General features: G+C 36.8%; 1 protein-coding gene across 1 annotated transcript; it reads right to left on the reverse strand.

Moving 5' to 3' along the window:
- Window positions 1-1194: 1194 nt before the first annotated feature.
- LOC116463879 (phospholipase A and acyltransferase 1-like) lies at window positions 1195-16743 on the reverse strand. Its single transcript, XM_058434908.1, has 3 exons — window positions 16635-16743; window positions 15585-15719; window positions 1195-1457 (listed from the first exon to the last, which is right to left on the reverse strand). Exons 2-3 carry the CDS (start codon window positions 15717-15719, stop codon window positions 1356-1358), a joined length of 237 nt encoding a protein of 78 aa, XP_058290891.1. The 5' UTR covers window positions 16635-16743; the 3' UTR covers window positions 1195-1355.
- Between the last annotated feature and the right edge of the window lie 729 nt (window positions 16744-17472).

Below are 17472 nucleotides of genomic sequence, written 5' to 3' on the forward strand. Positions count from 1 at the left end.
AGGAGACACTCACACCCCCACAGAAGATCAGCGGAAGACAGTGTTTGAGGGTTACTGGAGACAGAGTTGGTGCCATAAGAAAGGGAAGGAATTATTGAAAAAGAAGGGACAAGATATAGGGTCTCTGTGGCCCAGACTGCAGCACACAACTCCTTCTATTACCATTATTATTAACCCTGCAATTAGCTTGTTGAGTATTTCTGGCCCTGGGGTAAAATCTAAATCAGTTTAATAGGTACAAGACTTTCACCGAGTCTTCTGTTCAGTTACATTATGTACTGTATTCCTAGCTTTCTCACTGTACCAACCCCCTAATATTAACTTGAACATTCCCTTTATTTAATGCCAAGCTTTTGATGATAGCATAAGATGGATGTCATTGGCTGGTGGTGTGGTTTATGGGGTCATGTTACAATGTCTGATGTAATCCTAGGTTAGAGAGAGCTGCACTCCCCCTTTCCCCACCTGCTGCCACCAAGAATTTCACTGGAACAGCATAAAAAGCAGTGTCGTTAATTCAACACATAATAAAATGAGAGAACAAAATTATGACACTCCTTGGCCTGTAGAAAAAGTCTTCAGAATATGAGATATTGTTTTCCAAATATGGCATTTTAAACAAACATTTAATGATTGCTTCTCAAGGTTAAAAGGTCAAATCCCTGAAATACTTCAAAATCCAAAGGGAATAATATGTAACACTGTAGAAATCTTAAAATAAGATTTCTTACTTGTCATGTCCTCCTGACAAGCAAGTAGATTCCACACAAATCACCAGAACTGAAACCCTGAAGCAAACAGCCTCTCCTCTTCCCATCCACCCTCATCTATACAGGCACAGGAAGAAGATGAGGGTGCATTCCCCAAAAGGCTTGTAAATTAGAGTCCCTCAAACTGCCTAACCAAAATGCTAAATTTCCCAGTTTCTTTTCCAACAAGAAAAGAAACATGAATTTAGATGTCAACTCTAACAATCTGGGGTTCTTAAAATTTCTTTCAAAACCATATATAAATAGTCTTTCATCCCTCTGGCAAAATGGCCACCCTCGGGGAAAAGGAAAATAGTATTTATAGTAGAAATAAAATGTGATGAGATTTTGTTAAGATCTTCTGCTGGCTCACTCAAAAGGCTACTGCTTCTCGTTCAAGCTGCCACAGTAAATCTATGCTAGCAGGGGAAAAAAAAAATTTCATTGGCTCAATGATAAGATAATATCAGTAAGCAATTTATTAAAGAGCCTGCCATCCATCATAGGAATCCGGAACAGTGATGATGCACTGAAAATAAGTACTCACCCCAGGTTTTTTTTCCTCCTCCCAAATTCCTTCAATATCAATATCTCTTTGGTAAATTGTTAATAGTATTTTGCTCTTTGTCCTTTTGGAAACAAGCCCAGGAATGAGAAGACACCAACAGCAGCTGTCACAAACTCAACAGTACTTATCGCTCGGTTGGCCTATAAGGAAACAAGAAGCAAACAAAAAATATATCATATTCTAAAGACATCTCAGTGTCCTAAATGAAGCTTTAGCCTGTTTCCTAAACTGAACATCTGTTTTAATGTATAATGGATACATTTAAAGTTCAATGCAAAATTAAAATTCTGCATAAAGATGAAGAAATAAATTTATAAGTTTTATAATTATGTCAAAGATGTAGATACGTACACATGGGTATATATTCCTCATATTTTTAAAGCACTCTGACAAGTTTATAAACTCATTATGAACACAGTTCCCATTAATCATAATAGTACACTGGTGAAAGAGGTTAATATTCCACTCTTGTTTTGCAAAACTTGGGATATCATAAGTAGTTTGCCTGAGATCATTCCACGAAGATGTTTATAGGCTGAGTCTTCCAAAATGCACGTTCTTCTCCTATGCAGCTCCTGCCCCTTAAATAAACACTTTGGATTGGCTGGGTCTACACCAGGGTAAGTATCGTGTAAGAGTGTGTGTGTGTGTGTGTGTGTGTGTGTGTGTGTGTGTGTGTTTCAGGGATGTCAAACAGCAAATAATTCAGGGATATCATCTGAGCTAAATACCCATAAGCTCTTATTTGGTAGACACAATTTCTCTTCTGATAAACAAATTTCAAAAAAAGCCAATACTGATGTTAACTATCATGTCAAAAATCAATTTCTCATGGAGACAAACCACTCTCAAGATCAACTGTCCATAAAGGAATTCAGACATTTATAGCTTTAAGGGTATTAATCATCATGATGATGAGGGAACTAATGAATATTCATGGTATTCTTGGCACTCAACTAATATTGCCTTCCATTCAAATGGGTTTGAGTGCAATTTGATGACCCAAAGGTCACATTCAGATATTTCAGAATTATCAGGTACTCTGAACACATTTGTTCTCTCTGGGATTGAAGAATCAGGTCTTTCAAATAAAGCAAAATATTTTTCCCAAATGACTCTGGGGAACCAGTCTAAGAGCTGGAAAGCCTAACCCAGGTCATATTTGAGCATGCTCTCTGTCTAACCACAGCCTTCCACCGTGGAGCCTGCCACCCACGTATTACTGCAACACAATGCTACCTCCCTAACTGCAGCTTCCCTGTTACGAACAGTCACAAGGGCCAGGGCCAGGAAAGAGGGATACAACAGGAGTATTAGCTCCATGTGTTTGCAGCATGTGTTCATTCCACTACACCATCCTGTGGTGGGCAGAGACTAGGCCTGTAATTGTGGCCCACTGTCTCTGCTCCAACCCCCAGATGCCAGGGAGAATGGTAAGGGCAAAGAACTTGGCACTAGCCCTGACGAATCCTGCTTTACTTTATAATTTTGATTTTATTTGATTTCTTATCTGTTTTATTTATATTTTAATTAATCCTTACCTAAACTATTTCCTAGGAGATAATCAGAATTCACTGTAGCACAGAGCTACCCACATGCCATATTGGGGGAGCGGGGGAGAAGAGGCAGGGAGATGCAGGATATAAGATAAAATCCCAAAGAAGGGGAAGAGTCACTAATTAGACAGGGATCAAGCCCAACCCTAGTGCAATTCCAGCAGATAGTGATATCCCAAAAAGGTCTAATAGAGAGAAATGGGGTAGTCAATAAAAAAAAAAACGAAGGTGCAATCAGTGTCTTTAAACAGAGGTGTCAAATGGTAGCAGGTTACGGCCCTTGGAAAATGGCAGGATCCTATAGATGGTGTGGCCCCAGCTAGGTGCAGACCTAACTGACTAGGTATCTTTCAGCCACTAGAAACACAAGATGTTAATGAAAGCTGACAAATTTAAGAGGCCTGGTTGGGGGACGGGCAACCTGATCCCAAACCAAAATCCCTAGAGATGACACAGGCCAGATATCATGATCATAAAGCCACTTTAAGCAGTGCCACTTTAAGACAGCTTCCCCAATTCCAAATGTTCATTTATGTCAAGTCTCATTCTAGATAATGAATCTCATGTAATTGGGACAACCCATTGGAGTTAGGAGTAATGGGATGTGACGTGCAAGATTACAACATCTCACGATGTTCTTGGTGAACCAACATGAACAAGAACTTTTACTTCATGGCTTACTGTGGATTATAAGGTCACCAAATCCAACTCTGCATTCTTTATCCTTTAGAGGGCTTTCTGTCCATGGGCCATAATAAAGGCCTCATTCTGGGGATCTGTACCTGGCCTAATGAAACATTAGCTGAACCTGGAGTGGCTGTGTCTAGACAGCAGTGTAGCGGGGACACAGATGTGTGGCAGGTTTATAAAAACGCACTTTCCTAAGGCCTCCTAAGGCTGCAGTCGTATGCACTGAAGCACCATCAGGATGTGTTCATGTGTTGCCTTGTCCAGGCCTACTGAAGAGTGTGGGCCATCTTTGACAAAGATAGAGACATTTTCATAATTTGTTTGGTCTATGAGAGTAAAATATGTTCTTAGAAATTTTGAAAAATACATAAAAGATAAGACACAAACTGAGAGAAAACAACTGTAAAAGACAAATCTGATAAAGGAGCGTTATCTAAAATATATAAAGAACTCTTGAAATTCAACAACAGGAAAATGAACAGCTGAATTAAAAAATAGGCAAGATCATCAAGAGACACATCATCAAAGATGATATGCAAAGAAGCATGTAAAAAGATGCTCGAAATTACATGTAACTAGGCAACTGCAAACTGAAACAAGATGCCTATTAAAATGGTTAAAATTCCAAATACTGATAATCAAATGCTGGCAAGGATGTGGAACAACAAGAACTCTCATTGCTGAGAGTGCAAAATGCAAAATGATGCACTCATTCAGGAAGACAGTTTGGCAGTGTCTTACAAAACTAAGAATATTCTAACCATATGATCTAGCAATCATGCTCCTTGGTACTTACCCAAAGGAGCTGAATACTAATGTCCACATAAAAACCTGCACATGGAGGTTTGTAGAGGCTTTATTCATAATTGCCAAAACTTGGAAGCAACCAAGATGTCCTTCAGTGGTTGAATGGATAAATAGGCTGTGGTAAATCAAGGAAATGGAATATCATTCAGTGCTAAAAAGAAATGAGGAATCAAGCCACAAAAGTACATGAAGAAACCTTAAATACATATTATTACATGAAAGAAGCCAACCTGAAAAAAGCCACATACTACATGATTTCAGCAACATGATATTCTGAAAATGGGAAAACTATGGAGATGGTAAAAAAAAAAAATCAATGGTTGTCAGGGATTTGCAGGGAGGGAAGGATGAATAGGTGGAGCACAGGAGTTTTAGGGCAGGAAAATTATTATTTATAATACTATAATAATGGACTGTGTCATTTTAAATTTGTCCAAACCATAGATTTCATAACAACCAGCGAACCCTAATGTAAACTATGGACTCTGGTTGATAACGATGTATTAATGATGGTTCATCAATTTTCACAATGGTATGGTAATGATGTGAGATATTGATGAAGGAGATGGCTATACTGCGTGGGGAAGGAGGAGAGAGTTCTATACTTTCAGCTCAATTTTGCTATGAAGCTAAAAACTGCTCTAGAAAATTGAATCTATTTTTTTTTTCAAATACAGAAAAGCACGAAGAAGAAAAAAAAGATGAAATCATAATCCTACCCTTCTCACCTTTTTTGTGCATTACTAGTTTTTAAACTTGGGAAATACATAGCCATTCCCCAAGAAAACATTTCTAAGCTCAAGGGCCCTAAGCTTAAAGGGATTCAAAAAACTAACCTAATATTAGCTATTATTAGTAGTAATACTATTAGTTATTGATAGTAATATATAATCCAGTTGCTGCTAGATCAAGATTTTATAAACTATGCTAACAAAGATCTATAAAATTCCTGGATACTGTTATGAAAAGTAATATCCACCATGCGCATGCTATTTATTGGGATGGATAATACATAATACAGTATGCTGAGAGACCTCAAATATCTCCAAAATCTTTCAAACGACCTGTGTTGATCAGAAGACTGATAAACAGTGGGTCCAAGGACACTCCACTAATAATGGTGATGATGGGGTTCTCACTGAGGTCCGTGAACACCAAAGCTTAGGTAGACTCTTAAGGCTGTCACTGCATCATCTTCATCAGAACCTGCCAGAGACAGGTTCTTACTATTTGTTGAAGAAAAATTAATTTTTCATGGGTCTTGGGTCTAGATGTGAAAGGTAAAATGATGATGGATTGCAAGTTATAGTCAAGTAAGAAGATGGCTCTCTTTTCATTTAACATTTAAAAAATATTGCTTATTTGTAACCACTTTACTGAAGACTGACTGACATGCAAAAAGCTGTAGATATTTAATGCGTTCAACTTGATGTATTTGGAGATAAGTATACCCCCATGAAACCATCATTACAATCAATGCCATAAACTTATCCATCACCTCCACCATGAAACCATCATCACAATCAATGCCATAAACTTATCCATCACCTCCAAAAGCTTCCGCCCACTCCCTCTGTTGGTTTGTGCTAAGAATACTTAACATAAGATCTAACCTCTTAGCAAATTTTAAAGTAGGCAACATAGTATCATTAATCATAGGCCCTATGTTGTACAGTACATCTCCAGAACTTATTTGTCTTGCATAACTGAAATTTTCTACCCTTTGACTAACATCTCCTCATTTCCAAAAATAAAATAAGTAAACAAATAAAAATTCCTTGGTTAGTGCAGTGAAAAACTTTGTCATTAACAAAGAAGAGGAATGGAACCTATTTCCTATCTACACCACTAATTTTCAACGCAAACGTGAGCAGGAATTTGTGTGTACCCTCTGTTCTAGCTCAAAAGCGATTTATTGTTAAATGTGAGCAGAACATTCATTATGTTAATACATTTCCTAATGAGAATGAATTTCCAATTATTTCCTAATGAAAACAAATATATCCTTTCATTATGTTCTATCTCCCATTTTCCCAAACCTTTTTATTTAAAAAAAAAATTTGAGATCTAATTAGCATACCACATACTTACCCACTGAAATAATGTAGTTCAATGTTTTTTAGTATATTCAGACTTGTGCAACAATCACAATTTTGAAACATTTCATCATTCCAAAAAGATACCTCTTACCCTTTAGCAGTCTCCCCTCATTTGCCTCAACCCCCTCAGCCCCAGGCAACCACTAATTTATTTTCTGTCTCTATAGATTTCCCTATTCTAGGCATCTCACATAGATGAAATAATATAATATGTAGTCTCTTGTGATTGGCTAAGTAGGCAACTTGGCATAATGTTTTCAAGGTCCATACTGTAGCATGTATGAGTACTTCATTTCTTTTTATTATTGAAAGATACTACATTGTATGGATATATCCCATTTTGTCTATCCATTGCCCATTAGATGGATATTTGAGTTGTTTCTACATTTTGATGCTGCTATAAACATTCATGTGCAGGTTTCCATGTGGACATATGTTTCATTTATCTTGGATACATACCTAGGATTAGAACGGCTGAGTCATATAGTAATTCTACATTTAATTTTAGAGGAATTGCCAGACTGGTTTCCAAAGCAGTTATATCATTTTACATGCATACCAGAAAGACACGAGAGTTCCAATTTCTTCACTTCCTTGCCAACACTTACCATCTTTTGTATTATAACAATCCTATTGGGTGTGAAGCGAAATTTCATTGTGGCTTTGATTTGCATTTCCCTGATGAAAAATATGTATTCTAGATACGTATTTGAAAAGGGTCCACTATCCAGAGTACATAAAGAAAACTTACTACTGAACAATAAAAAGGCAAATAAACCAATTTAAAAACGGGCAAATAGCCGGGCACGGTGGCTCACGCCTGTAATTCCAGCGCTTTGGGAGGCCAAGGCAGGTGGATCACGAGGTCAGGAGTTTGAGACCAGCCTGGCCAACATGAGACCAGCCTAGCCAACATAGTCTCTACTAAAAATACAAAAAATTAGCTAGGCATGGTGGTAGATGCATGTAATCCCAGCTACTTGGGAGGCTGAGGCAGGAGAATAGCCTGAACCCAGGAGGTGGAGGTTGCAGTGAGCTGAGATCATGCCACCGCACTCCAGCCTGGGCAACAGAGCAAGGCTTCATCTAAAAAAAAAAAAAAGAAACAAACAAACAACAACAAAAAAAACGGGCAAATAATCTTAATAGGCATTTCTCCAAAGGTGATATACAAATGGCCAATAAGCACATAAATTGATGCCCAACATCATTAGCCATCAGGAAAATGCAAATCAAAACCACAATAAATTTGAATCATGGGTATAGGGCACGATAAGTAGGATTTTGAAAAATTAGGCTCAAGAGGTGCAAGGTTTAGATAACACGAGGCTTTGCTAGCCTTCTTATAGCTGCCATTTTTCCAAGCTTTTGTGAGAAGAATTATAACCTCATTTCTTACTTAGGATAGAAATGTATAACTGATCCACCATTTCAAAATACTGGAAGTCTTCAATAAATGTGAATTATTAAAATACTATGGTATTATCCTTCAAATTTTTAGTTGCCTTTTAAAAAGTTTTCATAGGTAACAACATCCTGGAGTTTAATCTATTAAATTATTTTTCATATTTTAATATTTTAGATGAACACTTTTATATGTATTTTGGATGAAGAGGACTTTCTTTTGATAGTAGTTTTATATATCCATTCTCTTTTATCACCTTAATATTCATTTTCAGCTTACTGGACTGGTGGGACAACAGGACAACAGGCAGGGAAAAGACGAACATGCTGTTAGCTAGAAATTTGTCATACTACAAAACAACGGTAGTAACTGACAAAAATTGTAAAGTACTTTAAAAATAAAGTCAATTAATCTATCAAAAGTCATCCAAAAGCTCAGTGAATCAAAGGATCTACTTAAAGGCACAAAATTTCATTGAAATTAGCAATTGCAAGGAAAGAGAAAACATTCACAAGCCCACTAAGATATGTCATTAGTTAGCCTCTGTCCACCAATGAAAAATAATTTAAGAACAACCATCTGTGATATTGGTAAATAAACTCCCATTCAAAAAACTCAACATCCTTTCTAGCATATTCTTTTCAGTATATGAGATCACTGATGTGAGACTGCTGTAACAGGAAAAAAAAGAAAGACTAAAGGCAATAAGATTGGAAGAATGCTATGGTCTTGATTCTACTTCAAGTCCCTTCTAGCTCAAAATTCATAATATTCATGTTTTAGTCTCAGTTTGGTTATTAACTTGTTGCAGGACCTTGGACAACTCAAGTCCCTTCTCTATCCTTCAGTATTCTCAGGTATAGTGACCCAGTCCAATGAACTCTAATGCCATCTAAAGACTTTGGAAATGCTGGCATGTCTAAACCTAGCCCTGTTCCTAACTTAATATCAAACCAAAGTCATTTAATCTCATCAGCCTTAAGCAGTTATTCTATAACTTGGCAGTAACACTTACTCACTATTGTATGAGTGAGAATATAAGAAAAACTTTTTGAAAATGTATGATGTTCCCATAGAACAAATTGGATGAGAATACCCTACTCATCCTTGGGAAATAAATTCTCTGTAGATTGGTATTATATTATTAGAGATGTTGGTATGTGTGTCTAACATAGATACAGATAAGATTATTGTCCACTTTTTCTATAAAGCAGTTTTTTGCTCAGCATCTGAACCCTTCCAAATTAATACTGTAGAGTACACTGTTATTAGTAGGCTCATCCTAGTGTCTAAGCTCCCTAAGCGTCTGAAACTTGTTTTTCAACTAGGCATCAATTTGGGGTCCAATTTCCTATTCCGAAACCTGCATAGTACCTCAGTCCTGTGATAGGATGGCTGAAGTCAGGCTGGGGCCCTGCTTTCTTCCTGCCAGTTCCTTTGACCAAAAAAAAAAAAAAAAAAAAAAAAAAAGCCCCCTAAGTCCTGAGCCTGAAGCTAACTTGGTAGGCACTGTCTACCAGACATGGCCCCAGGCAGTGACCTACCCACTTACGACAATGCCCCATGCCCTACCACTCCACCTTGGCTGCCTCTGCTCATAAGCATTTGCCTAGTCTGCCAGGAACTACTGTATCTTTGGCCTGACAATGTCAGTACTTGAGGTTGGACAGATGATTCCTCAGGGTACAGGTCTAAAGCCAGGCTCCAGTCCTTGTCAAACTGCCTACAACTGCTATGCTTGGCCATGTTCAGGTCAATCATGAGAGAAAGAGTCTCCACATAACTAGTGTTTAGAAACTTTCTCTTTTAGTAATGACTAAAAGCAAAACTTATTTTCCACTATCCTTCTGTCTGTCTTCCTCACAGACTGTGAGATGTTCCAGTGAACATCTTACACATTGCAAGTTCTCACACATTACAAGTCCTCAGAGCATATATATCCCAGTTAGAATTACTAAACATATTTTTAATAACCACATGCAAAAATTAGAAAATTAAAATTTGGAGAGGTAAACTGGCTTGGAAAATGTATCACAGTAGTTAACAATATAATTGAATATCAATCTACAGGATCAAAGCTGAATGCTCAAACCACAATAATATGGAATTTAAGGCATGAAAATAAGAAAACAGCATGAAAATCTCATATTATTTTCCAGGTATGAAAACTGCAGAGATAATGCAGATGTAGAGGGTTGCTTAGTATTAACCACTAGACTCTGGAAGCTCTGAATCATAAATATCATTTGTCATTTTCACTTATAATATTCTAAAACAAGAGGCAAATACTTTAAAATGTTGCAAAAAACCACTTCATTAAAAAGTCTCAGAAGTTCCCAAGATAATAAAACTTAGCTCTATAAATACTTCTCTTTAAACATAACCTGAGGAAAATATTCCAGGTCATTTATTTGTTATCTGCATACACTTTTATTTTTTTTTCATGGAGTCTTGCTTTGTTGCCCAGGCTGTAGTGTAGTGGCACAATCTCAGCTCACTGCAACCTCTACCTCCTGGGCTCAAGTGATTCTCCTGCCTCAGCCTCCTGAGTAGCTAGGATTGCAGGTGCCTGCCACCACACCTGGCTAATTTTTGTATTTTTTGTAGAGACAGGGTTTCGTCATGTTGGCCAGGCTGGTCTTGAACTCCTGACCTCAACTGATCTGCCTGCCTTGGCCTACCAAAGTACTAGATTACAGGCGTGAGCCACCACGCCTGGTCTGCATACGCTTTTTGTTAACAAATTAATTTGTGCTCATTTTTAAACATTTATAAAATACAAAAAAACAAAGCATATAAATGTATACAGGAATCACCCATTATCCCACCATCCAGAAGTAACTGCTAGTAATATTTTCAATAAGACTGATTCTATGTCCTTCCTATGCAAATAATGCTGTGATGAACATTCAAGTACATGTGTCTTCTTGGTAGAATAATTTATTTTCCTTTGGATATATACCCAGTAATAGGACTGCTGGATCAAATGGTAGTTCTCTTTTAAGCTCTTTGATAAATCTCTAATCTGCTTTCCACAGTGGCTGAACTAATTTACATTCCCACCAACAGTGTGTAAACATTTCCTTTTCTCTGCAACATCACCAGCATCTGTTTTTTTTTGACTTTTTAATAATCACCATTCTGACTGATGTGAGATGGTATCTCATTGTGGTTTTGATTTGCATTTCTATGATGATTAGTGATGATGAGCATTGTTTCATAGGTTTGTTGGTTGCCTGAATGTCTTCTTTTCAGAAGTGTCTGTTCCTGTCTTTGCCCATTTTTTAATTAAATTATTTTTTACATGTTGATTAATTTAAATTCCTTGTAAATTCTGGACACTAGACTTTTGTCAGATGCACAGTTTATGAATATTTTCTCCCATTCTGTAGACTATTTACTCTGTTGATAATTTCTTTTGCTGTGCAGAAGCTCTTTTGTTTACTTAGGTCTCACTCATTGGTCTGTGTGTCTGTTTTTGTACCAGTACTATGATATTTTGGTTACTACAGCCTTCTAGTAGAGTTTGAAGTTGGGTAACGTGCCTCCAGCTTCTTTTTAGTTTTTGCTACTCGGGCTCTTTTTTGGTCCCATATAAATTTTAGAATATTTTTTCTAATTCTGTGAAGAATGGCATTGGTAGCTTGATAGAAATAGTGTTGAATCTGTAGGTTGCTTTTGGGCAATATGAACATTTTAATATTATTTCTTCCAATCCGTGAGCATGGAGTGTTTTTCCATTTATTTGTCTCATCTCTGATTTCTTTTAGCAGTGTTTTATAGTTCTCCTTGTAGAGATCTTTCACCTTCTTGGTTGGATGTATTCCTAGGTATTTTATTTATCTGTGGCTATTGTAAATGAATTTTTTTTTTAATTTGGCTCTCAGCTAGAATGTTACTGGTGTATAAAAATGCTACTTATTTTTGTACACTGATTTTGTATCCTGAAGCTTTACTGAAGTTGTTTATCAGTTCCAGGAGGCTTCTGGTGGAGTCTGTGGGGCTTTCTAGGTACAGAATCAAATATTCAATAAAAGAGGTAATTTGACTTACTCTTTTCCTATTTGGATGCCTTTCATTTCTTTCTCTTGCCTCACTGCTCTGGCTAGAACTTCCAGTACTATGTTGAACAGGAATAGTGAGAGTGAACACCCTTATTTTGCTTCAGTTCTGAAGGGGAATGGCCCATTCAGTATGATGTTGGCTGTGGGTGTCTCATAAATGATTCATTATTTTGAGGTATGTTCCTTCAATGCCTATTCTCTTCAGGATTTTCATCATGAAGGGATGTTGTGTTTAATCAAAGGCTTTTTCTGCATCTATTGAGATGATCACATGGTTTTTGGTTTTCAAAGCGTTTATGTGGTGAATCATAGTTATTGATTTGTGTATGTTGAACCAATCTTGTATCTCAGGAATAAAGCCTTCTTGATTATGAATTAACTTTTTGATGTGCTGCCAAATTTGGTTTGCTGGTCTTTTGTTGAGGATTTTTGCATCTATATTCATCAGGAATATTGGCCTGAGGTTTTCTTTTTTGTGTGTCTCTCCAATTTTGGTATCAGGATGATGCTAGTTTCACAGAATGAGTTAGGAATGAGCCCCTCCTCCTTGAGTTTTTGGAGTAGTTTCAGTAGGATTGGTACCAGTTCTTTGTACACCTCCTGGAATTTGGCTGTGAATCCATCTGCTCCAGGGCTTTTTTCGGTTGGTAGTATTTTTTTTTTATTATTGTTACTGATTCAATTTTGGAACTTGTTATTGGTCTGTACAGGTTTTCACTTTTCTCCTGGTTCAATGTTGAAAGGTTGTTTGTATGTTTCAAAATTTGGCCATTTCCTCTAAATTTTCTAAATTGTGTGTATAGAGGTGTTCATAATAGTCTCTAGGGACCTTCTGAATTTCTGTAGGACTGGTTATAATGTCATCTTTGTCATTTCTGATTGCACTTCTTTGGATCTTTTTTCCTTTGTTAATTTAGATAGCAATCTATCGATCTTGCTTATCCTTTCAAAAAACAAATTCTTTGTTTCGTTAATTTTGTATGGATTTTTGTATCTCCATTTCTTTCAGTTTTTCTCCAATTTTAGATTTATTTTGTCCTGCTAGCTTGGGGTTGGTCTGTTCTTTTTTTCCTAGTTGCACTATGTGCAATATTAGGTTGTTAATCTGAGCTCCTTCTACCTTCTTAATGACAGTGTTTAGTGCTATAAACTTTCCTCTTAACATTGATTTAGGCGCATCCTAAAGATTTTGGTAAGTTGTGTCTCTATTTTCATTAATTTCAAATAACTTTTTGATTTCTGCCCTCATTTCATTTTCCACCTGTATTCTTCAGGGTTCTCTAGAGGGGCAGGACTAATAGGATAGATATATATATGAAAGGGAGTTTATTAAGGAGTATTGACTCACACAATCACAAGGTGAAGTCCCACAATAGGCCATCTGCAAGTGGAGGAGCAAGGAAGCCAGTCCGAGTCCCAAAACCTCAAAAGTAGGTAAGCCAACAGTGAAGCCTTCAGTCTGTGGCCAAAGGCCTGGGAGCCCCTGGCAAACCACTGGTGTAGGATCAAGAGTCCAAAAGCTGAAGAGCTTGGAGTTGGATATTCAAGGGCAGGAAGCATCCAGCACGGGAGAAAGATGTAGGCCAGAAGACTTAGCCAGTGTAATTTTTCCACGTTCCTCTGCCTGCTTTTATCCTAGCCTCACTGGCAGCTGATTAGATGGTGCCCACCCAGATTGAGGGTGTTTCTGCCTCTCCTAGCCCACTGACTCAAATGTTAGTCTCCTTTGGCAACACCCTCACAGACACACCCAGGAACAATACTTTGCATCCTTCAATCCAATCATGTTGACATTAGATATTAAGCATCACACATCGATACTGAGGACCAAGCTGTTTAATTTCCATGTTTTTATATAGTTTTGAGAAATCTTCTTTGTATTCATTTCTGTTTTTATTGCACTGTGGTTCAAGAGTGTGCTTGGTATGATTTCAGTTTTTTTGACGTTATTGAGACTTGCTTTATGACTAAGCATGTGGTTAATCTTTTTCAAATAAATATCATATTAAGACCATCTTCCCTGCAATAAAACATGTCCAGATATAAGATTTTTTATGGCTGTTACGGATGCTGTTATTTATATCTATCCAGCACCAAATCCCACCATTGCCTACTTATTCCTGGAAACAATTATGTCTGAGCCAATCACAGTATTCCATTCTCTCGGGCACAGTGATAGTCCAGCGATGAACATGGAGCTCACACTGGAGCGATGGTGGAGTCTGTCTCTGTGATTCTTTAACTGTAACAGGTAGTTACAGTTAGTTCTTTCGTGTTGGGTCAAAAGAACCTAAGAGTCAGAACCTAAAGCTGCTTATGGTCATCAGTTTAGTTTTTTAAAGAGACATAGTCTGGGAAAAAGAAGACAGCATATAGAAAAAAATGCAGATGTGTGACAGAGAGTCTAAATAGTGGTTAAACCCCTAGATATAGGCATCTCTGAGGCCAGAACCACCTCTGCTCTTTCTGCAGTTTCCCTCCATGAAGCAATGAAGATTCCTCAGTAAAGAATATTAGCTAACTAATATTATGTGGCTAAATCTTAATTCATTTAATCATTCCGCTATTGAAAATATGCCATTGTCTACTTTAACCATTATAAGTGACACAGAAGTGAATATCTTTATACAGAAATGCTCGTCTAATCTCTAAATGTTTCCCCAGAATAGATTCCTAGAAGTACAATTAAAGGGCCAGAGAATACGAACCCTTTTAAGGTCCTAGTCCTTATCAATTTATATTACCATCAACAATACCTTTATGTTCATTTCACTATATTCTTATCAACACTGATCGTTATCACTTTTTAACCTTTGCTAATGAGATAGGTACAAAATATTTTATTGGTTTATTTTACAATTCCTAGGCCAGAAAGTTGAAATTTTTTCAAAAGGTGCATTAGCTTTTGCTTTTCTTCTTTTACAAACTGTTCCTAATTCTTCATCCATTTGTTTGTTGAGGTTTTAGTGTCTGCTGTCCCCTTGACCTGGGATACTCTTTCTCCAGATAGCATCTGACCGGTTTCTTTACCTCTTTTACGTTTTTCCTCAAATGTCACTTTCTTAAGAAATTTTCCTGACCATTTCATTTAAAATCACAGCATCTCCACCCACCACCTTCTGCCCTCAGCACTCCTCATCCTACCTTCTTATTTTTTCTGTATCACTTATCACAATTTTAACACCTCCGTAACTTGCTCATGGTCTGTCCCCACTTACTAAAATGTAAACTCCAACATGCAGGGAGACATCTGTATACCCCCAGCACTTAGAATAGCATTCAGAACATACGAAGTGATCTATAAATAGGTGTTGAATAAATTGAAATAACCTATTTGTGTGCTACATAAAGACACTGAACCTTGCCATGTTTGTGGCAAATATTTTCCCCAGCTGGTTATTTACTTTTTAATTGTGATTTTTTAAATCCAGAGGTTTTAAAATTTCATGTGAATTGGCCTTTGTGATTTCTCCAACGCTGCTTTGGTTTTAGAATATCCTTCTCTAAATCTAGATTAGTTGGATTTATCTGCTTTCTATATTTTATTTCGATTTTGTTTTGTTTATTATTTCACCCATGATTCCTTCCTGTAACAAGAATACTAAAAATTTGCTCCCAGGAGCCACTGGAAATAAACCTCACCTACAGGCGCTATGTTGATAACATAACCATCACCCAAGTACAGGGCCCAGTGCTGATAGCCAGGACGGAACACTTCAATCAAGTCCCCTGGGCAGGGGTTGCCAGGGTAGTTCAAACTGAAGCAATCATTAAACGCCATCTGTAATGACAAATACAAAGAAAAGCTAACTAATACAACTTGCCAAAAGAAAATCAGTTTAAGACATCCATAAAAGCAGAATGATACAGAATTTATTGAGACTGCATTCTATATTAAAGACTTAGAATCACGACCCTGTCCTTTTCTTTGAATGATTCCAACACTGAATTATGTGTGCACAAGGGGACAAGTAGAGAAATAATTTGTCTTGTATTACTTAATTTTCTATAGTAATGCTTCTCATCCTGATCAATTTCAGAGCCCCTTTATAATAACAAGCATTCTGTAATTTTCTCTTTCAATCTAGAAATCCCTGGATAATATAACTTACACAGATTTTAAAAATATCAAGGATTAAATATTTAAAAATGGTCTATTTAGGATAAAAAGGGGAAATAGGAAAGTAAATTTACAATATCTGTTTACTAAGTAAATGTTCAGTCTATGACTATACTAAAGGATATAAAAAAGGGTTTATATGCTTGCACTTATTTAGCATGAAAAAGTCAGAATTCAGGAGCAATAAAATCAGATCAGAAGTCTTTCAACCTTTTATACAGCAGTATAGTAAAATCAAGAAGCAGAGGTAGGGGTGGATGCTAACATCTAATATTTTGTGAGTACTAAAACTCTGCAAAAATACCATGTATTACAAAATCTACTCTGTCATTTCATTTAAGCAAAGTTAGGTTCCAGGCTCAGATGGATGTCCAGCCAGATGTTCAAATTAATGTAGGACATGGAATATTTCTTTCTTGTTTAAAACTATATTACGTAGTGTAGCATGTATAGGTACTCTGACTTGCACCCACTAAATATCGGTAAATGCCCTTTGTCATTATAACAATCATAAATGCCATCACAGATTTTCATGACTCTCCTTCCTGCCCCACTTATGTCAGATTCCTCACTTACTGATTCCAGAAGCCATGCTAGGTGGTCAACAGCAGACACAGGACAACTTGGAAAGCTGGGTAGTTCATCACATTGTTGAACATGTTTGAAATTCTAAGTTTGGTAATTTTTTTAAGTCAATACTTTTTAGAAAGAACACGTAAGTATCTGACAGTTGATTCTTATGAAAGGTTACATTTTCTATGCACGGAATAGAAGTAGAATGACTCAGCAAGAGGAGATTATGTACATCTATCAACAAACAATGGAGGATTTAAATGCTGTATCTATGTTGAATCTCTAATTGACAACAGGGTGTTCCTCATCATTTCACTCTAATGCAGATATATATGCTCATTTACAAAACAAATCCAAGCACCAGATATAGAAACTTCCAAATCATCTAAATTATAATTATAATAGCAGAGACTAAGGACTTGGGAATATAGACTATCATTTTTCTGGCACTCTAAGAGTCTTTTTTATTACAATTCATATTGGAAGGGTGTTTTCCCAAGTGTTTGTATGCCATCTGTTGAAAAGTTCAATCATCACACTGTCACAGAAACGTGGCCAAATGTAAGCTGTCCATCTGTTGAAAAATAACTATTAAAACAACTTTATGAAAACGATTAAGTCTAACCACCCTCTCAAATAGGTTTGCGTCTTATTAATATGGCAGTTCATAATTTGGCCACATGGGTATTAAAAGGAAAAATAGATAATACACTGTGATATAAACAAACACATTTCCCATGAATAGGAATCAGCAAACACACAAAGCTGCCTGCTATGATTCCAAGATGCAGCCAAAGTATAAAATAATAACCACCATTTGAATGGGGAGCACTTTCTAGCG

Source organism: Hylobates moloch, unplaced genomic scaffold (assembly GCF_009828535.3).
Source record: "Hylobates moloch isolate HMO894 unplaced genomic scaffold, HMol_V3 SCAFFOLD_73, whole genome shotgun sequence".
Classification (NCBI taxonomy): Eukaryota; Metazoa; Chordata; class Mammalia; order Primates; family Hylobatidae; genus Hylobates; species Hylobates moloch.